Source organism: Phoxinus phoxinus (genome assembly GCF_949152265.1).
Source record: "Phoxinus phoxinus genome assembly, chromosome: 16".
Taxonomy (NCBI): domain Eukaryota; kingdom Metazoa; phylum Chordata; class Actinopteri; order Cypriniformes; family Leuciscidae; genus Phoxinus; species Phoxinus phoxinus.
Window position 1 is genome coordinate 14,189,642 of NC_136891.1, and position 22,603 is coordinate 14,212,244.

The window sequence follows — 22,603 nt, forward strand, 5'->3', positions numbered from 1 at the left end:
CACAAGATCAGTATGGCGTACCACAAGGCTCAGTACTATGGTAAATGGTAAATGGACTGCATTTATATAGCGCTTTCACAGACCCAATGGCCACCAAAGCGCTTTACACATTGCCTCACATTCACCCATTCACACACCGACGGCGGTGTCAGCCATGCAAGGCGCCATCCAGCTCGTCGGGAGCAGCTGGGGTTAGGTGTCTTGCTCATGGACACCTCGATCAAGTGGAACCGGGGATTGAACCACCAACCTTCTGGTTTGTAGACAACCTACATGAACCACTGAGCCACTACCGCCCCTCACCCCTACTAGGACCGCTGCTGTTCACTCTGTACATGCTAGCCTTAGGAGTTATCATTAGGAAACATAGAATTAGCTTTCACTGTTATGCCGATGATACTCCTGTGTAAGGATGTCCTGATCCGATCCACGTCATTGGTATCGTGCCGATACTGGCCCAGAACGCTAGATCAGAGAGGAGAAAACATTTTGATCCGATACCTATCCAACACAAACCATGTGAAAGTCTAGTTACACCATCGCCTAAATGCTTGAATATTAGCATTTCCCTTGCTGCGACCATAGAGATACATAATAAAGGCTAGATGTCTTATGGCGGAGTCTCGAACGGCATCACCCGGCAGCCATCTTGTCACAGGGAAGCTTTCAGTAAGGTGAGTGATCTGCATGAACACAAATACTCTTATCTCGCTGAAATCTTGACGGATTTACAAACGGTTTGGTTTCTTACAAACGTTATTGATGTGGCTATAATTCTGGATGCTTGAACATGTTGAAATATATAATATTATAATTATTCATATTATGCAGTGTCATAACTACATCTCTGACGTTTATAACAAACCAACCCGTTTGAAAATCGGTAGAAAATTTAGCAAGTTATGGTTATTTAAAAACTACATGCACCATTAAAACAATGTTACGAGTGAGCGAGCCCCCTGTGGCAAGATGGCCGCCGTGTGCTCCATTGGCCAGCAGCGCGGACGAGACATCTAGCCTTTATTATATGATAACTATGGCTGCGACATCCAGTTACGCGGCGCAGCCCATCACGTGATAACAGATTGTGATCTCAAAATTCCAGCCAGTTGATAATACCTGAAATATCAAAATCGATTGCTGCCGGTAGATCCTTTTCCTATTTAGCACCAAAACTTTGGAACAGTCTTCCTACCATTGTCCGGGAAGCATAGACACTCTGTCAGTTCAAAGCTAGATTAAAGACAAATATCTTTGACCTAGCATTCACATAATACATTGTAGACTTCTATAATTCAATGTTAGGCTGCATAGATTAGGTCAGTCGGAACTGGGAACACTTCCCATAAATCCTGATGTACTCGTTACATCATAAGAAGAATGGCCTACGCTAATTTCAGTGTCTTTGTTTATCCCAAAGTTTTCCCGCAGCCTGCCGGATCCAGGCCGTATCCAGATCTGATGAAGGACCTTCGCCTGGATCCGATGTCAACGCAGTGCTGAAGTGCCAACTAGTCTCTCCCCTGTGAAGGATCCCTTTACCACTCTACAGAAAGCGTTGTCGGGATAATTTCGGTTTCGCGTATCTACCACGAAGTGATAAAATTCAGTCTAAAGTTTTTTAAGGCTAGACAAGTAGTTTGTTAAGGCTTGGTTTGTAGGGAATTACAAACCTCCGCACATATATTCAAATGTGCATAACTATAGAATTAATTCTTAATGCGCACGTGAGCGCCATCAGCGTTTCTCACAGGTTCGCGTTTAAAGTCTGTGTAGAGGGGACTGTGTTGTCTTAGCGGTCTCTAATTTAATAATTAATGATCGTTGCGACGGAAGTGAATCAATCAAAATTAACTTTATATCAGGAAAATATCAAAATATATCTTTATTCAGGCTATAAAGCCAAAACAATTTCTGTTACCTTAAATTATCCGTTTATCACTGTAAAGCCGCTTTGAAACAATCTACATTGATTACTGACTGCTTGCTTGTCTTTAATAATGTTTTAAATTCACATTAATTAGACTGGTAGTTGTATCAAAACTGGAATAAAGAATTGATATTTCACTGGTGTCTAAACATTTGTACCACTGACCCAATCCTCAGCACTGAGCCCTTCTGGAGCAGCTATAAAATATATATTTGATGAACAAATTGTTTAAATTGAATAAACAATTAATATTCTTTTGGTTTCTCTACCAATACATTTAAAAATTACAAATGCAGTGAATTGAACATTCATTGCAAATTAAAAATACAGGTATCAGTTACAGTACCGATGTCTTTACATGTACTCAGTTGTTTGAGTTTAGTTTGTTCTGTTGATCTCTTTTATAGGCCTAACATTTATTTTGATAATTTGGACTTTGTTTTCCTTTTTTTTTGTTGAAACTTTTGTATATGATTTTTGTATTCAGTAAAGAATATATTTTTTGGGAACCTATTTCTCTGGCCCTCATTCCTTGACTGCTTGGTCCCTCACAAGTACCAAAGAATGAAAGTATCGGACTCGGTCTGGAAAAAGTGGTATCGGTGTATCCCTAGCCATAGTATATACAGACCGTTACGTGTCGGTTACCTTGATAATCGCATTAAAGCAGCTGGTACACGGCACGACTGTCCTGAATGAATTTTATTCCGAGTCGGCGGCAATCACGTCGTGAGCTTTCGCGCTAAATTCCGAGACTGGAGCTTGATTGAAAAGCAGAGAACAGTATATGTGTGTGTGTGTGTACGCTGTATGGTTGCTGCCATTGAGGTATAGCCCCATAGATCTAGCCTGTAATGTGGTTGTGTATGATTTGGCAATAGGGAACACCCAATACACTGGTGAAAATTGGGCCGACTCCCCGAATTTTTTAAACGTTTAAAAATTATCGGGAGGTGCTCGTAAAATGCTCGGCTCATAATTCCTCTCGCACGCTGCGAGCCGCGACCATCACTGATTTCCACGCGATCATCTGCGAGCTCGTAAAACAGAAAAAAATTAAATAATAATAAAAAAATCAAAAATAAATAAATAAATCACACCGTGTACGCCTGCCTTAACGCTGTCTTGCTCTCTCTCTCTCCCTCGCACATATTAATCAAAATAAATCAACACAAAAAAGGTCGGAAGAACAATGTTTTTTGCCGAAAAAGCATACAACTACTTTTTTCCACACAGTGCTATCAGGAATCGATAAGAGAATCGTTAAAAAAATCGGATTGATAAGCAGAATCGTCAGTGGCATTGATATTGATGAAATCTTATCAATTCCCATCCCTAGGTGCTGCTACGGATTGAAGAACACACTGAACGCAGACTAAAATACGGCAATGAGCTGAAGCCTGCGGCCGGTTTCATGTGAGTTTTAGGCAACGACTACATTAATCTGAATGCATTTGAAAATGGCATTTTCATTTTGCTCTCAGTCCACTGGTGTTTTCCAAAAGTATCTAATCCCCACTGAAACGTGTCAAAACAATAAATTCACCTTCCTGTGCATGCGTGAAACCTCATAAAAGCTCACTGAGATAATACAGAATGGAATAGACAAAGTTCTCATGCAATTCTTCTGGCAGGATCATTTTATTTAGCAAAATATCTCACCAATCACTGATGCATCCAGGTCGCACTCACTCACCATTATGTTTGACTAAAACGCAACTGCTCACATGTTTTGCCGCAGGACAAGCGAGTAAGTTGTCTGTCATTTTTGCAGGACTGCGATATAAATTGTAGAAATATCTAGTGGTTCAATATGCGTCACAACTAAACATGCGTCATCGTTTTAAAACAGATCTGTTTTCACAGTCCACACCACAACACGAAAATGACGTTTTCAAATTTATCCACTAGGAAAAGTGTTTTCAAAAGGCTCTGTTTTCACAGAACAAAAACTACGCTTGTTTTTTTCAACACGCTTGTTTTTTTTCGCTTGGCAAGCTGACCGGAGGTGACATGGGGGCGTGGCAGCATCAACGATTCCATTTTTTAATTCGTAGTTCGAGATTGTGACTTAATTTCGTCCCATTTCGATTAAAAATCACAATCATGACACCCTTAGTGCACACCATTTCTGAAGTCCTTTAAACATCTCCATTGTAGTCTTGAATTTTCTTCTGGGAACGAATACATCACAATATTCAATAAGCAGATTCAAAAACTGTTCGCTATGTCCAATACGATGATATATATCCGATAGGTATTTAATGCATTGACTAGCACTGACGCCATTCATGGGAAATACCCTTAAAGGTCCCATGACATGAAATTTTCACTTTCTGAGGTTTCTTAACATTAATATGAGTTCCCCTAGCCTGTATATGGTCCCCAAGTTTCTAGAAATTTCAATCGGTGTAAATCGAGCTTTTGCTTTCTCTGCCTTTGAAAAAGTGGAAGCTCAATCGGGCTGATCTTGAATCTCCTCCTTATGACGTCATAAGGAGAAATGTTACCTCCCCTTTCTCTGCGTTGCCCGCCCAGAGAATATTTCCAGTCCATGAGAAAATGAGCTAGGAAGTAGGAATGCGTGCGCGCAATTTTAGTTTGTCCACGGGAGATATCATGGCTTTTGAGCGAGCGAAGCATAATAATTGCTCATTAATTGGATGTACAAATGAACACCGAAGCCTTTTTTTAGTTCCTTCATCCAAGCCCCAGAAGAACCAGTGGATTCATTTCATTTTCTCTGGAAATGCGCCGACACAACTCCCCAAAGTTTTGCATGTCTGCGGCAAACATTTCACCGACGACTGTTTCCTCAACTTGGGTCAATTACAGAGCTGGCCTCGACGAACGTCTGAAAATACATCGATCGAGCCGAGCAACACTTTCTGATGTGCAATTGTTCAAGTTCAGACAGGTAATCTTTCTCTCAGATCGTTCAATAGGCTACTGCTGTTTATGCCTCAGTAAGTCAAGCCAGTGACTAAAATATCAACTTCACATCGTTTCTTTTAGTAGGATGAAAATAATTGTATTTAAATTATGAATAAATTATATACAGAAAGCAATCAAAGAACAATCTTTGTAGGAATCGCGCGCACGCGTTCCTACTTCCTAGCTCATTTTCTCATGGACACAGCGCGATCGAGTTTATCTGGACACTTGCCAAACTCGTTATGAAATCAATGACGCACGTTACACTGCACATGAAGCTCTTACTGCATTTACATCATCGTGTTTGCATTGGTGAAAGCAGAGAGAGTGCAGAAACTGCGTTGCAATGATAAGATCTTCATTCTCCCGATCAACAACAGACTGTCATCTGCTTGCTCAATGCTCATCACGGCAACATTTTATGTGATGGGAATAGATCTAAATACTTTAAAAACTTCTGACGATTTGTTAATCTCGATAGCTGTAATAGTAAAAACGTATAATAACTGTAGTAAAAGTATTCGAGAGAGTTTCACATGTAATAAGTATCTATTTCATATGCAAGCATGTCAGCCAATCACAGCAGTGGCCGGTTACACTGAAGTCTTACACAGACACGCCCCTTCAAACAGAGCGTTCAAATCAGAGGCTAAAACTGGGCTAGGAAAAATGCCTTTTTTTTATCTAAAAAACATACTAACATTATAAGGGCAACCCAGGAAACATTATAAAATAATATAATAACCCCATGTCATGGGACCTTTAAATGATAAAAGGATGATACGACAAAAAATTCTTTCCTCGGACATGGCAAACTTTATTTATTTTTATGAATATTTTATTCGACCTGAAGGACAGACGCAGGTAATTGCATAAATCACCATGATGAACAGTCTTGTTATCATTAACTTATTTAACATTCAATACACACAAATATTAATGTCCTGGTTGCTTGCATTCCACTACTAATGCCTGTTATTAGTGCCTGTTATTAGTAATGTAACTGTTATTTAGTGTTAAATTATTGTAGTTGGGTTAGTTGGCTTAGGTTTTGTAAATTTATGCAAATTTGTTTTGTATTTACTTATATTTATATATTCAAGTATACTTAGAACTTTAATAAAATGCAAATTAATTATTTAAAAATCATACAATGTGATTTTCTGGATTTTTGTTTTAGATTCCGTCACTCACAGTTGAAGAGTACCTATAATAAAAATGACAGACTTCTACATGCTTTGTAAGTGGGAAAACCTGCAAAATGGGCAGTGTATCAAATACTGGTTCACTGTATGTATAGATAGAATATCATTATTTTAATAGATTTGAAGGAGTGTTGGCTTACTCTGTAGGAGTGTGCTCAAGTCTGATCCTGAAGTCGTCTCCCAGTGTAGCAGAGACCCATCCTCTGAGCATGTAAACAAGTGATTGGGGTTCGATGGATGGAAATGTACTTCCCACACTGTAGAAAACAGATCGGAATCACTGCCAGAGTTATTGAATCATCAGGTTTCTGACATTTAAGCCCAAGTATACATCGGGTTTTTTTTCTTACGAGCACAGCGGTCACACAAGCGGCGGACACATGCGCATTATGACAACTTGCACTACCAGTGTCTGGGCAATTTCTTGCCACGCATCTTTGTAATCTTTTAGGGTAGAGTAAATACAGATACTTTCTGACTTCCTCGCACAATCCCTCATCCACGTAGCCAGTCAATTGCTGTTGTAGCTTGCATGCGTTTGTCTTTTCCATATATTCAGTTTTATCTAATTAGTTCAAAAAGAAATCAATGCCCATGAGGGCTTTTTGTGATCTGAAAAATAGTGCTGTGCGTCTACAGGGGTTGCATGACTAGTCGATTTCTTATCAAAAATACTCAAGTTACTCGACTACTCGTGGTTCATGCTAGCCTACTGTAAATGAAAAGACATGAAATAGTTCTTATCAATAAATATTTATTAATTCATAGCCTAATGCAACAATTACGTTAAGTAAACTCAAAACATTATAATTATGACAGTACATATTTTAATTTATAATCTAAAATAATTAATAAATAAATAGCCTTCTTGCCTTTCATTTCAGACACAATGTCCACTTTTACGGCCCGTTCACATCGTGTCTTTTGCGCGCTCAAGTTTGTTATTTCAAATGTAGGCGCGCGATAAGCGCGCTCATAATGGAAGCGACGTGGTGCGCTAGTTTTTTCCAGGCGCGCAATGCCTCGCCGAAATGAAAACATCATGTGACAAAAAACAACCAATCACCTTCGGCCTTTCCGTGACATCATCGAAAGCTTGATGATATATACATAAAGATATATAACATGCATTCAGAAAATAGGGTGAATTTTCATTTGATGTCAGCATTAATAATAATAATAATAATAATAATAATTCGTTACATTTATATAGCGCTTTATCTGAGACCTCAAAGCGCTTTACATAGAAGGGGGGGAATCTCCTCAACCACCACCAATGTGCAGCATCCACTTGGATGATGCGACGGCAGCCATATTGCGCCAGAACGCCCACCACACACCAGCTTACTGGTGGAGAGGAGACAGTGATGAAGCCAATTAGTATATATAGGAGGATGATTAGGAGGCCATGATGGACAGCGGCCACTGGGCAAATTTGGCCAGGATGCCGGGGTTACACCCCTACTCTTTTCGAAGGACATCCTGGGATTTTTTAATGACCACAGAGAGTCAGGACCTCGGTTTAACGTCTCATCCGAAGGACATCTTAAAGGAGAACTCCGGTCAATTTTAACATTGAGCTAATTTTTTTGTAAATTTGGAGTGCTGTCAATACAGAGAACAACGACAAAAATCGGTGTTGCCTACACAGTGTTATCCTCTTTTTAAAATTTGCACCCTGAAGTCCAAAGTAGTCGATTGTTGAGTTCACGCGCATCTCGACAATCGACTACTTTGGACTTCGACCAAAAACCAGGATGTAAATACAGGTATTTGCGCTGGCTGAAATAACATCATTTTTATTCATATCTTTCACATCTACTGCAGTCAGATTCACTTGTGTTAACTCTAAAAGAATCACTCACATGGCTGGGCACTTGTAATGACACATCAAGGATGTTAAGAGGCTAAAAGCAGGTTTAAAACTTGCCCCATTGAAGTCAACAGGGTGCAAATTTTAAAAAGAGGATAACACAGTGTAGGCAACACCGATTTTTGTCGTTGTTCTCTGTATTGACAGCACTCCAAATTTACAAAAAAATGAGCTCAATGTTAAAATTGACCGGAGTTCTCCTTTAAGTTCAAGAGCATTTTTCTGAACGTATAGTATGTGTTTACAAAACTCAAGCATATTTATTTTTTTAAAGGTTATGTAATTCAAAGGGTACTGACTTTCTGCTGAATGGGCCTCTATGAGAGAAAAGGGTGTATTGCCCTTTCTCACATCCCAGATACACAGCATGCCGTCCTGCCCTCCTGTTGCCACTATGTGCTGCTGGTTTGGGTGTTTATCCACACAGTGCAAGGGCACTCTGTCCCCGGTGCTGCATGAACACAAAACAGAATAAGATAACAGAAAAGAGGCCAACTTATGGTCTAACTTTTAGATCTTCTAGAGTGATATCTATTGATATGGCTGAATCGAATAAGCAATTTCTCATCTTAAAAAGTTAAAACATTGCAAGAAAAATAATTATTAAAGTATAAATGTTAATTTACAATTCATTGTAAAATGCAAGGCAGTAATTTGTGAAACTGGCTATTGAGTGGCTTTTTTATTTTTACATTGCACAAATGAAAACTGGGAAATTAATGAAAAGGACTCACTGGTGCTAAAAATTTGCGATTTTTTTTCATGCAAAATAATATTTATTGTTCTAATTTGATTTTGATGTGATCGGATGTGTTTTTCTGAAATTCAAATGAATGCAGTTTTTATTCAAAGAATAAATTGAATATGTTTCCTTAATGTAGTACGAGTAAAGCATACAGAGAGAGAATCTGTGCAGGACTGTCGCTCTGCTGTCTGAAGTCCCACATCTTCAGCTGACCGATGGAGTTAACAGTGAGGACTTCAGTCGTCCTGAGAAACGTCACCGCATGAATCGTACTGCTATCTGCATTTTCTGTTGAAAGACAATAACACGGTGCTATTGGTCCTAATGGCATGATTCAAAACACATACGCATTGAGGGTCAAATATAACAGATACACTGACAGGAAAAAAACATCAATGGCGATCGCCAACGGACTGGTTACCAACATTCTTTAAAATATCCTCTTTTGTGTTCAACAGAAGAAAAAAAAATTCATTCAGATTAACTCAACATTGTAAATTTACTGCAGTGCAGAAATTAACATTTTGTCAGAACCTCTAATAAATTTCATGTTATTTAGTTTAGTTGTCTGTTCAGAATCGTAGGACATTCTCAGTTTATCCAGAATTGTGCAGCTCTATTGTCTGAGCTACAAAGAAAGCCACAAAACACTTACCAATAACACGTACGACTTCGGTCTGATCTGCTTTGTAAAGAATAACTCGCCCGTCCTCACCCACTGACACTATTTCAGGGCTTCTGCACACGACTGAGGTGCAGGGCGCATCATCACAGGAGTATTGATGAGCTCTCTCCCACACATGAGCCGATGACAGAGCCTAAACATCACAACACACTGGTTTTGCCGTGCACAATGAAATCTATCAGATGATGCAAATCTCATTAGCAAATACCTGACAGTCAGACTGAAGCTTGAAAATAGTCACAGCCCCACTTGATGATGCAGAAACGAGCCGGTCTTGATCTAGAAACTGCACAGATTAAGCAAATGACAGTTTAATTCATCTCAAACTAGTCCAAAAATTAAAGATCTCATTTTCTTTTCTCACTGCATCACATACCGGATTTAAAACGAGTCCTGCATGCGGGCCGCTAATATTTGATGTAGTGTTGTCAAAGTACCGATACTTCGGTACCAAGTCGGTACTGAAAATATGACGGTACCAGCATTTCTGTAGTACCGGGTATATTCGGTACCCACTAATAGCAGCTGCTTTCAGTCGCTTACGTGTTTATCTTTTTTACTAGGAGCAGTGTAGCCGATACCACGATATAGTGTCTGTGTATAAACTGCAAAAAGAATATCTAAATATTAACCCTGCATGTTCTGCTTGTCTCTGTGTGAATGAATGGAGCAGACGCGCGGTTTCATTTACCTAACACACACACACACACACACACACACACACACACACACGGAAGCACGAGTGACGCTCGCCCTGTTTTCAATCTCTGCTGCCTCAGGATATGATGACACATGATGAAATTCATCTCCAGAGCCGCTCTGAGTGTCACTTCATGAGCATTTTACCGTTTCATTTGCGAAAAACTATCGTCATATCATAGGCTGCGTTTACACTCCAAGCCGAACCGTAAATACAAAATAAAAGTTAAAAAAACAGTCAATTTCAAAATAAACACCCTATGCAGACTCCCAATTGTATTGCAAATGTCTTGTAGCCTATCATATGAATTTCATAGGCTACACATTTTACTAAAGCATAAAATACAATGTCAAATTCACAAATATTAAACCATTTAAACATTTATTAAAAATACATAGGCTACTGAGTTACTAAAACAATCTTCGACAAAGAATACACTTGTATGTTCACAGCTTGAACGTTCTTGTTTCCATTTGTTTCATTTCAATATCTGAGGTGAATTATCCATTGTTGCTTTTACATCTACAAAGCTGGAGCACTAAATTATATTCAAAGTCACATTACACGCTTTTAGCATTTAATAAAGCACATAAACAGTGCCTGAGATTGTCATTGCCACACTTTGTTTGTTGTTCCAGCGCGATGTCTCAAAAAGGAAAAAAAAACTGGGAGAGGGGGGTTGAGGTTTAAAGCGGTTTAAGTCAAGTCAAGTCAAGAATATTTGTATAGCGCTTTTCACAATACAGATTGTATCAAAGCAGCTTCACAGTATTAAATTAAAATAATAATAAAACGTCCATGTTTGGTAATGCTAATCAATAGTAATATTGATTGATTCATTAAATTGAATATCCCCAACTGAGCAAGCCAAAGGCAACAGTGGCAAGGAAACGAAAAACTCCATCAGGTGACCTAATGGTGACCTAAAACTCCATCAGGTGACCTAATGGAGAAAAAAAAAAACCTTGGGAGAACCCAGGCTCAGTCGGGGGCCAGTTCTCCTCTGGCGGTTATGAACTAGAGGCCGGATTTAACTGTAAGATTAAAACATTTATATGAATGCCTGGTTAAAGAGATGCGTCTTTAATCTAGTTTTGAACTGGGAGAGCGACTCTGAGCAACGAACAGTATCAGGAAGGCTATTCCAGAGTTTTGGAGCTAAATGTGAGAATGCTCTCCCTCCTTTGGTGGACTTAGATATCCTAGGTATAACCAAAAGCCTCGAATTTAGCGATCTTAAAGAGCGCGATGGATTATAGGGCGATAGAAGATCCGTTAAATAAACTGGAGCTAAGCCGTTTAGGGCTTTATAAGTCAGTAACAATACCTTATAATTAATACGGAACTTTATAGGTAACCAATGTAGTGATGATAGGATAGGTGTTATATGATCATATTTTCTTGATCTGGTAAGAACTCTAGCGGCTGCATTTTGGACTAACTGTAGCTTGTTTATTGAGGATGCAGGACAACCAGCTAATAGAGCATTACAGTAATCTAGTCTCGAGGTCATGAATGCATGAACTAACTTTTCTGCATCAGAAACTGATAGCATATTACGTAGCTTAGCAATGTTTCTAAGGTGGAAAAATGCCGTTTTTGTAACATATGAAATATGATTTTTAAAAGACAGGTCGCAGTCTAGTATGACACCCAGGTCTTTTACTGTAGAGGATAAAGTAGCAGGACATCCTACTATGTTAAAGTTGTATTGTGAGAGGTTTTGTGGGCGGTTTTTTGAACCGATGAGTAGTACCTCCGTCTTGTCTGGATTTAATAGAAGAAAATTACGCGTCATCCAATCTTTTATATCTTTAACACACTCTGTCAATTTTGATAATTTAGCGTTTTCATCCGGCCGTGATGAAATATATAATTGAGTGTCATCAGCATAACAATGGAAACTAATTCCATGTTTCCTTATAATATTTCCAAGTGGCAGCATATATATTGAGAATAATAGAGGGCCTAGCACAGATCCCTGCGGCACTCCATAGTTTACTGAAGTTATGATCGATTTTTTTCCATTTAAATAGACAAAATGGTAGCGGTCAGATAAGTATGATCTAAACCAGCTTAATGCTTGTCCTTGAACGCCAGTATAATTTTGTAGTCGATCTAAGAGTATTGTGTGATCTATAGTATCGAACGCAGCACTAAGATCAAGTAAAACTAGTATTGAGATACAGCCTTGGTCCGAAGCTAAAAGTAAATCATTAATGATTTTAACGAGCGCAGTTTCAGTGCTATGGTGCGGCCTGAATCCAGACTGAAACTTTTCATAGATGTCATTTTCTTGCAAAAAAGAGCACAGTTGAGCGGACACAACTTTTTCTAATATTTTAGACATAAATGGAAGATTTGAAATGGGTCTATAATTTGCTAGATTATGTGGGTCTAATTGTGGTTTCTTAATGAGTGGTTTTATAACTGCCAGTTTAAATGTTTTTGGAACGTGACCTAAAGATAGAGACGAGTTAATAATATTGAGTAGAGGCTCTTCCACTACAGGTAACACTTCTTTCAGTAGTTTAGTTGGTATAGGATCTAATAAGCACGTTGTTGTTTTAGATGAAGTGATAAGTTTATTTAGCTCTTTTTGTTCTATAGTTGTAAAGCGCTGTAATTGTTCTTGCGGGGTGATAATTGAGGCTGATTTATAAGGCGCGATTGAAGATTGAGTGTTTACAATTGTGGTTCTGATGCTTTCTATTTTCTCAGTGAAGAAGTTCATGAAATCATTACTGCTAAACTGTAACGGGATATTTTGGTCAGGTGACGTTTGTTTATTTATTAGTCTAGCCACGGTGGTAAATAAAAATCTTGGATTATTTTGGTTGTTTTCTATTAGTTTGCGGAGATGCTCAGCCCTTGTCGCTTTAAGGGCCTTTTTATAACGTGACATACTGTCTTTCCACGCGATTCTAAAGACCTCTAAATTAGTTTGTTTCCATTTACGCTCTAATTTACGGGTTTCTCTCTTTAGAACATGCGTAGTATTGTTGTACCATGGTGCTTTACTTTTCTCTCTGACCTTTTTTAATCTAATGGGTGCAACAATATCCAATGTTCTAGAGAGAATGGTGCTCATAGTGCTAGTTACTTCCTCTAATTCGTCTGTTTGTTTGGGTTCAGGCAGTAACTGAGACAAATCAGATAAGCAATTTGAGAAATTATCTATGGTGGATGGAAGGATTGTTCTGCCTGGTCGGTAACGCGGCGCAGTATGACATAGTACTGTAGTCCGTAATATACAAGTTACCAGGAAGTGGTCACTGACACCATCACTTTGTGGAATGATATCTATATCGGTTGGATCGGTTCCGTATGATATAATTAAATCGAGTGTATGATTAAGACGATGAGTTGGTCCGGTGACGTTTTGCTTGACCCCAAAGGAGTTTAATAAATCTGTAAACGCAGCCCCTAACGCATCATTTGAATTATCTACGTGTATGTTGAAATCTCCAACAATTAATGCTTTATCGACGTTGACCAATAGATCTGAGAGAAAATCTGCAAACTCTTTTAGGAAATCAGCGTAGGGCCCTGGCGGTCTATATACGGTAGCCAAGGCTAGAGATAATAGGGATTTTTTCCTTACATCTAAGAGCGTAACATTTAATACAAGTACTTCAAACGAATTAAATTTGTCACCTGTTTTCTGAGTAACATTAAGAATATCTCTATAGATTGTTGCAACACCGCCGCCACGACCAATCAGACGGGGCTCATGCTTATAACAGTATCCTGGTGGAGTGGACTCATTTAGACCGAAATAGTCATTTGGTTTAAGCCAGGTTTCAGTAAGGCAAAGTACATCGATGCTATTATCTGTGACTATTTCATTTACAATAGCTGCTTTAGGTGTGAGTGATCTAATGTTCAGAAGACCTAGCTTTAGAAATTGTTTTTGTTCACTAATAGCGAGATTTTCTGTTTTAATAACAATTAGATTTTTCCTAGATCCTACAGTAGATTTATTATTTGATCTCACTAAACGAGGAATAGACACAGTTTCTATTAAATGTTCTACACTAGTATTTATATCAATTAATTTGGTGCAGCAGAGACTGTGATTTGGATTTTTGGTAACTAGTCAGACGGTCTTTAACGTCTTGGAGATGTTATCCCATAGAAGATCCGCTCCATTTCTACTTGGGTGTAAGCCATCAGCGCGGAAGAGCCTAGGACGCTCCCAAAATAGATTCCAATTATTTATAAAGAGCAGTTTCTGCTCATTGCACCATGACATTAACCATTCATTTAGCGCGAATAATCTACTGAACTTCTCATGCCCTTGTCGATACGTGGGAAGCGGCCCAGACACGATGATCGTTATTTCAGGCGATGCGGTGCGTACCGTCTCGATTAGGTTCCTATAATCCTTTTTCAAAACCTCCGTCTGCCGCAGCCTGACGTCGTTCGCTCCTGCGTGCAAGACGACAGCTCCGACGCGCTCGTCACCGTTCAAGATCTCGGGTACTCGCGCAGCGATATCAGAAACACGGTCATCAGGAAAACAGTGGCTACGCACCTTACTTTTACCTGACGTAGCGTGGACGTTCCGAACAATTGAATCGCCGATAATCACAGCATCGCGTTCCGTTTCGCGAAGAGGGGAGAAGCGGTTCTGAGTGGAAATCTCGAAAACCGGGAGGGGCGGAGAGATTCTTCGCGTCTTCCGCTGCGAAACAACCCAAGCTTCGTGACGGCGCCTCGGAGCCGGGGTGTATGAAACTTGTGAGAACCGCCTTGGCGCACGGGACCAATGCTGAGAGACGCACGGTGTTGACGCAATCGGAGTCTGCGGATTATTAACTGATTTGTGTGCATCGACGCGAGATGTTTCAAGAGCTAAACGCCGGTCTCTTAGCTCGGCTTGTCTCTCTAGAAGGTCGCGGATCTGCTTTTCTACAGCTTCCAGCTCAGACTGCACCGCCTGCAGCTCGAATGTGTCCTCACCTGCACCAAAAGGTAGACAACATAACGTTACATTTGATATATTCGCCATTTAAACAGATGGACAGTAAGTTAGCAACGACGCTACCAGTGATGCTATCAATATTAACGCTAATTTATAACTGAAATCTTGGATATAATCTGTCTTTTTAATGGTACGGGTGTGATGTAGACGCACGATAGGCGAGAAAATGTTCGTTTGTAAGTGAGTGTAAAGAAGACGCGCTCAGCCGTTCGACCCACAGGTGTAACGGACCGGTATTGGGTCAATCGGTTTGAGACGCGTCTACTCAACAGTCCGCGTTGTAACTACGATATTTTGAGCGTCAGTGTTTCTCAGTGAGAAAAAGTAGAAAATATTAGTTGTAAGTGAGTTTAAAGAGAGAAATCCCGGATTTTGAATCAAATCGACGGAGCTCAAACACAAACAACGCGTATTACCGCTATACCGCGGGAATTTCTTGCTTTTTAACCACGGTAAGAAAAAATCCATACCATCCCAGCCCTACGTGACATCCCTAATTTGATGTAACGGGTGCAGTAATAATATTTACGTTGTCATTTGCGGTGTGGGTCGGGAATCAATAGGCACAGGCAGACTGCGGGTCCAATAGCCAAGACTATTTCAACTCAATTTGGGACCCGCTGATAGGCAGCTGCTTCCAAACGGTCCTGTGCTTATGCGTGTACACGCTCTGTAGGCTGAAGACCAGAAAACATGCACTGTTGTTGAGCCGGGGTGGGAATCACAGTGAACCTCACGATAAGATACATGGCTCACGATACTGATAATATCACGTTTCAGCAATTCTGCAATAATCCATATATTGCTAGACAATCCTATCTTGTAAAACATCATGAAATCGGTCTAACTATGAAAACAAAATGCCTTTAAAAAAAGTTTAGTGAATGTTCTCTCTCCCACAAAACGTTTTTCAGTCTATAAATTAAATTTAACATTTAAGAAAATTTTAAATGTTATGCTTATACTTTTTAAAAGCTTAAACTTTTTTTTGTATGTGAACGGACACATTTAACTGCTTATCGCCTTGTTTTATATAAACCATACATACAACCATATAACCATAGATGCATTTAAAAATGTTCCAACCTCTTTTATTTAAACCTGGGAACATCTCAACATATCCAACAGTCTCCATTGACTTTGCATTGCGAGAAGCTTCCTCCTTGTCATTTCTGACTTATAACAAAAAACAAAACAATGTCTAAAAGCTGCTGTGTGACAAGGTGTACAGCAAACAAGCTAAAAAAAAATACAGTAATACGTCGGTGTCGACCCAAACAGCTGTCGGTGTCGACCACGGGCGTCTAAGGACACAAAAGTGGATACAGCAAATTGAGAGAGCGCAACGTGTCATATTACTCTGAGAACTAGCGTTACACCCGCTGGAGGGGAACGTTATCAGCAACAGGGATAGCTTAGCTTACAGAAATATAATATATAAAACTGACATTTGGATATTACCAGTGACAAAATGTTCACCGTATGCACTAAAAATACACTACATGTGCACTCAGAGTATATCAGGATCCCACAATTTACCCATTCTTCCACCTGATGCTTCACATCTTATTGCCTGTACCCACAGATTTAACGGGGGTGCGGTTCGGGGTCACAGTCTTTAAGTAAACAGGTCGAGTCGGGTACGGGAGTTAAATTAGTGCTGCTGACGGATAACGGGTCGGGTGTACTGTTAAAGGGGCAGTTCACCCAAAAAATTTATTCTGTCATCATTTAGGCTACTCTCCCTCAAGTCGTTCCAAACCTGTATAAAAGTTTATTTTTCTGTTGATCATAAAAATAAATATTTCAAAGAATGTCGGCAACCAGACAGTTGTGGGGCACCACTGACTTCCATTGCAGAAAAAAACAAAAGGCTACACTGGAAGTCAGTGGTGCCCCACAACTGTCTGGTTACCGACATTCTTCGAAATATATATTTTTTGTGATCAACAGAAATAAGAAACTCTTGATGGAGAGTAAATGACGACACAATTTTTAACTTTAAGACGTGCGAGTGCCGGAGAGGACCAGTGCAGGACTCCCTGGAGGATTTGGCTTACATTTGAAGTTTAGATTTACACAAGATAATACACATAGTAAAAGAACTAGCAGAATATAAAAGCGATTCAGTCATGTTTGCAAGCATGTGAGCACCTACTGGAGATACAGTGGGTATTTCCAGTGACTACTTGCATTAAAATCTCTCTCGATGTTATTTTCTACTAAAAAGGAAAAAAAGTAGTTTAGGGTACAGCTGCCCCCGATCTCCCCTACTCACAGAACACTATTCATAGGCTATGTGACCGTGGGTCACAAAACCAGTCACATGGGTATATTTGTGGCAAAAGCCAATATAAAAATAACAACAAAATAACAAACCATACATCAATGGAAAGCTTATTTATTCAGCTTTCAGATGATGTATAAATCTTAATTTAAAAAAAAATTGACCCATGTGACTGGCTTTGTGATCCAGGGGTCACATATTTGCAGTGCACAGGTGTGTGTTGACCCTCACCTGGAGGTCCAGCACATCTCCGTCGTGCTGGGAGTCACACAGTAACTGAGGCTCTTCATCAAACTCTCCATCCATGTTTGACACTCCATGGTCGCCCACCGACCAGATCGACACTTTGTTATTCTGAACACACAACGAATGCCGATTAACACCGAAACATCATGTGTGCAAGATATGTGGTGAAACTCATCTGAACTAGCGCTGGGTCTCGCCTCGTTGTCCCAGGATCCCGTGGCGAAAAGCTCCGGCTGCTGCAGCGAGGCCGCGGAAACGGGCCGCCAGCGCGTCTTGCTGATCTTCTGAGAGATGTATTTGGCGTTGATGGAGTCCATTGGGTCTCACTACTGTCGTGTTGTGTTGTTGATCAGTTTAGCGTGCTTCACATGTAGCAGAATGTATCCCGCCACCTCCGCCTAGTATGGCGGCTTCAGAGGGTCAAACGCGATTCGGTCTGATAAAAACGAATATTATGCTGATTTTTTACAAATATATATTATAAAAGAGAATAAAAAAAATATATATATATATATAGGTAGCCTAAGTTATAAGTTCCCCTATTAGTTTTAGATTTTCACAGCACATTAATAATGTAATATTTTTTACTTATTAGTATTATTACCGGTATTATTATTATTATTACTATTAGAAATTTTAAGTAAAGCTTCATGAAGCGAAGACAAATAAAATAGAACATTTTCATTTTCACATTTCCGGGTTTCTCAGATGCGGAAGTTGTCATTGTTGGGTAAACTTCTACAGCATGAATGAGAGAAAACATTAAATATATTTGTTTGTGTTCCCATTTCCTCAAATAGCAAAAGAAAAACTCCCACAATAGTGTTTTCACAACTTTCAAAAAGAGTTAAAAAAAATAGAGAGAGATTGCAGCAGTCTGGATGATGGAAGTTAATATAATACAAAGTAGCCTGTAGTGTTAAAAACATTTATATATATATATATATATATATATATATTTTTTATTTTTTTATTTTTTTTTTAATGCTGATGACCATTAACCTCCTGAGACCCAGAAAAAAAAAAGTTTTTTCTTTCTTTCATTTCATCACATTGTTTAGAGCGTAAGAAACAAATGGTAAAAAAAAAAAAAATTGTGAAAAATTATATTTTATTCATATGTTATGCTATGTCCATCTGTAGTGGACACCAGGACTCAGTTGTTTAAAAAATAAAATTACATGAAATTACATGTATAGGCAAACCCAATGGGATTTTAATTTATTTTTTCAATCACCAAAACATTTTGGGGTTTCAGGATTTTTTTTTAACCAACATTTGTATAAAGATGATCTCAACTATGTTATGAAAGATATAACGGAATGCATACACCATTTTAAATTATGCAATATGTGGGTAAAATGGCCATAAATTAATATTTCCATTCAATGTAATGTATCTATACACTGTATCTAATTTGCACATTAAACACGTTCTTGGAGCAACATTTAATGAAAAAAAAAGTGTAATAATTGGAGTAACAATTAGCAACATTTTAATAATAATATCTAATATTTCATAGGAATATTGATGTATAATTTATTTCCATATTTACTTGTGTTTCCGAAAATGGCTGATAAACATGATTTAAGTCCTGATGTCCTCTACAGTGAACATGTATGAAATCAATGCCCTGTTTTGTAACAGAAAGTCATTTTTTTTATTTGAAACCCCATTACGTTTACTTGAGTGTTATTAAATACAATTTGAAAATTAGTCCGATTTAAATTATAATTACAATATATTATCATATTTCCATAAGAGTGCTACATTTGATCACTAAATTAATGTCAGATATTTTTTAAGACCAAGGAGAAGTTGTTTTCATGGTGAAACCTCCAAACATTTGGTATCTCTGAAAAGCACTGAATGTGCTCTTTACACCAAGGTGTGACCGGGTGTGACATGTATGTGACATGTATGGTATCAGAGAAACATTTACTAAAATATAATGTCCACTACAGTGGACAAAAGTCTATTCCTGGGTCCCAAGAGCTTAAAACGTGTTATCACAGTCTGTGAAAAATGTCCATTTGAAACTTTTTTTGTCTTGTATTCGTATTCGTATTCGCAGAACGTCTGTGTTATTTACTGATAACATTTAAAATCTGAGAAGAAAGAAGACACTCTGCCTTATTAATCCCTTATGCCATTAGCTCTCATTTACATCATTCCACTATTGGGTTTAGAAATGTATTTCGTGTTGCATTTAGAAAACGTGCCAAATCATAATGCCTTACGCCACCCTGATAATGCGCTCGTGCTTTCCTCCTGCTGGCAGCGCAGAGCAGAGCAGAGCGAATCTACCGCTAGAGTTGCCAAGCACGAAAATGCACACAAATGTGCTCATAATACGGCTAAAAACATTACCGTGCGGAATGAATGAGGCAGCGGTGAGCCGTTAAGAGCGTTACGGGAGTAACGGGACATGTCTGGTCACTCTGGTGACGTATCGGTTCTGGAAGCGGTAACGGTCGTGGGAAGGGCGTTGTGCGCAGGCGCGGCGCTGACAGCCGCACTCTACCTGATCCGCAGAGTGTGTTCAGTAATGGCGTGGAAATCCGGAGGAGCGAGCCATGCGGAGCTCGTCAACAACCTCCGCAGTGAGTCTAACCCGTCTTGCGTGATCAAAAGAGCAAACGCATGCTCACCGCTTTGCTTAGAAACGGGGGGTTGTTTACTTCAGTGCGGTGAGGGAAAGTGCGTTTCTGTGTGAACTAGCATTGCGTTGCATCTGAGGGGAAAGTGCGTGTGAGGATAGCATGAGATGACTTCATCTCACCGTTGTTCGTGCGTGTGTGTGTGTGTGTGTGTTGTTATTTCAGACAAGCACATGACTGCTGTTTAAAACTTATGATGTGCTTCAGTGCTCTTCGTTTTGTTAGCTAGCTGCTAGCTGTCTAATATGTGTTCGTCACTCATAAAATCACATGCAAATCGTCTGCTCTGTTTATATCATGGCTGTGATATACGTGTTATGCCTCATTTCTGTTCATATTTTGAATAAAGATATCTTGTGGGTTTTCTTCACATTGGTCACATAGTAGCACCCTTTGGGGTTTAATGTTATATCTTGAATCTAGAATAGATATATCTTGAATATATCTGACTCGTTCCTGCAGTTATATTTAGTTTGTATTCAATAAGAAAGCAAGAAACAGTTATTGTACAAATGTTTCGTCGTTTAATGCTCGCATGTGCTGCTTATTAGAGGAGTTGTTCAGTGGGCGTGGCACACCACGTGTCACTGTATGATGACGTCACACAGTTTAGTACTTTGAGCTTTAACATTAATGCTGCGTTTATTAGCCACACGACATGCCTTATGTAATGTTTAGTTCTCCTGAAATCCAAAATATGATTTTTGTTTTATAAATGTATTTGTTTGGCTCAATCTCAGTGAATGCATCTAATCCATGCACATAATTAGTATTTATAACTAATATAACAGGAGTTGACCATTGGCCAGAGAGACTAATAATACTCATATGGCATGTAACCCGTCCTCCTGAACGCCTGGCTTTATTCTGAGGTCAAGTGGTCAGTGTGCTATATTTAGTGGTGCTGGCTAAATCAAGTATCACTGTAAGTATGTCGCTGATACTTAGGGCTAGCGATTTGAACAAACTCCTAAGAATTCCTAAGAATTAAACTTGTAAGTTGTCCTACCAATGGAAGTTGCTTGTTTCTCTCACCATTATGTGCCGGAACATGTTTAATTCTTGGTTGCAACGTGCAGTTTTTGTGTAATTTATTAGTCACTTTGGATTAAAAAGGTAATCAAGTATTTAGGTACGAACGGTACTAAGAACAGTTTCCAGTTCAATTTCCCCATGAGCCTTAAATATATCATTTTGACCCCATTAGACTTTTCCCAATAGTTAGTTAGCATGGCACAACTACATTTTGTCTCTGAAAAAGGTTATTTAAAGGGCACCTATTATGCAAAATTCACTTTTACATGGTGTTTGAACATAAATGTATGTTGGCAGTGTAGGTACACAACCGCCCTATAACGATAAAAATCCAACCAGTGTTTCTTTTTAAATCCCCAGAAATCATAAGCACTGTCTCAGAACGAGCTGTTCTCAGAATCAATGCAATGTGACGTAGAATTGCACAAGCCCCGCCCACGACTGTTGATTGACACTGCAGTTTGAGCATAGACCCGCCCAGAGTGAGCTGGACACAGTCCGCCATTGTTTCGACGCTGGAGCAGCTGTAGAATGTCTCCGAAAGCGATTGAGGTGGTTTGTTTTTTGGATGTTAGAATAAACATAGCAGTCTTCATTTACTCTCCTTGTTACTCAAGGATTGATCAGTACAACTGCTCTCGTGAGCTTACAGTCTCCGGAGCGACAGGACTAACGTTACTGATCACGGCAGAAATGAAAGTGAGAGCGAGCACTTTATGACAGCTCAAGCTCATCGAGTCGTTTTACAGATATACAGTTTACCAGTTTATAAAGCACCCACTGAAAAGGTGTGTATATATTTGTTTACTGTTAGTTGTAACGAGTGTTTTGTGTACTTCGCTGTGTAACGTTATGTTCCATGATAATGAAAGGGAGAGAGAGTTTATGGATAAGACTTAATGCGCACTTCTTATACTGTGTTTATTCTTACAGTGATTTTCTGCAGTAAAACTAACGCTTCATCTTTTGTGTGATGTACAATAAACTTAATTGAACTCATCAGTATATTTTGGTCATCATTCAGACTACTACAGCAGGCTTGTATTAATAGCGGAGCAGATGGCATATAAGTTATAAACGTAATTAAAATAAACATACATGTTCTATCTCTATTCAGCATATATTCTCTAGCTCTGTGGGCATTATTGTCCGACTCGAAAACCATTACTGTGAGTTTCTGTTTTGATATGATCTTCTTTCTGTGAGATGAGATTGTCCTGGCTCTGAGTGCGAGCTGGTTAGGCTCCGCCCCCTGTATATGGAACCGCATCTCATTAACTTTTAAAGGAGACACACTAAAACGGTGCGTTTTTCTC

General features: G+C 39.1%; 2 protein-coding genes across 3 annotated transcripts in view; one reads left to right on the top strand and one right to left on the bottom strand.

Annotated features, from left to right (window-relative positions):
• nup43 (nucleoporin 43) overlaps positions 1-20,069 on the bottom strand; it is a 31,424-nt gene extending 11,355 nt beyond the window's left edge. The window contains exons 1-8 of the mRNA XM_079639070.1: positions 19,963-20,069; positions 17,790-18,028; positions 17,578-17,700; positions 9,581-9,658; positions 9,343-9,505; positions 8,840-8,975; positions 8,242-8,393; positions 6,210-6,326 (exon numbers count right to left, since the gene is read on the bottom strand). Coding sequence (XP_079495196.1) covers positions 6,210-6,326; positions 8,242-8,393; positions 8,840-8,975; positions 9,343-9,505; positions 9,581-9,658; positions 17,578-17,700; positions 17,790-17,909 — 889 coding nt within the window. The 5' untranslated portion in view covers positions 17,910-18,028; positions 19,963-20,069. The remainder of the gene's footprint in view (positions 1-6,209; positions 6,327-8,241; positions 8,394-8,839; positions 8,976-9,342; positions 9,506-9,580; positions 9,659-17,577; positions 17,701-17,789; positions 18,029-19,962) is intronic.
• The window catches only part of pcmt (protein-L-isoaspartate (D-aspartate) O-methyltransferase), a 20,099-nt gene continuing 17,363 nt past the window's right edge, over positions 19,868-22,603 (top strand). Inside the window, exon 1 of one of the 2 annotated variants that reach the window (XM_079639071.1) lies at positions 19,868-20,195. In XM_079639071.1, the coding sequence (XP_079495197.1) occupies positions 20,021-20,195 (175 nt within the window). In that variant the 5' untranslated portion in view covers positions 19,868-20,020. The remainder of the gene's footprint in view (positions 20,196-22,603) is intronic. The other variant, XM_079639072.1, reaches the window with a different exon arrangement.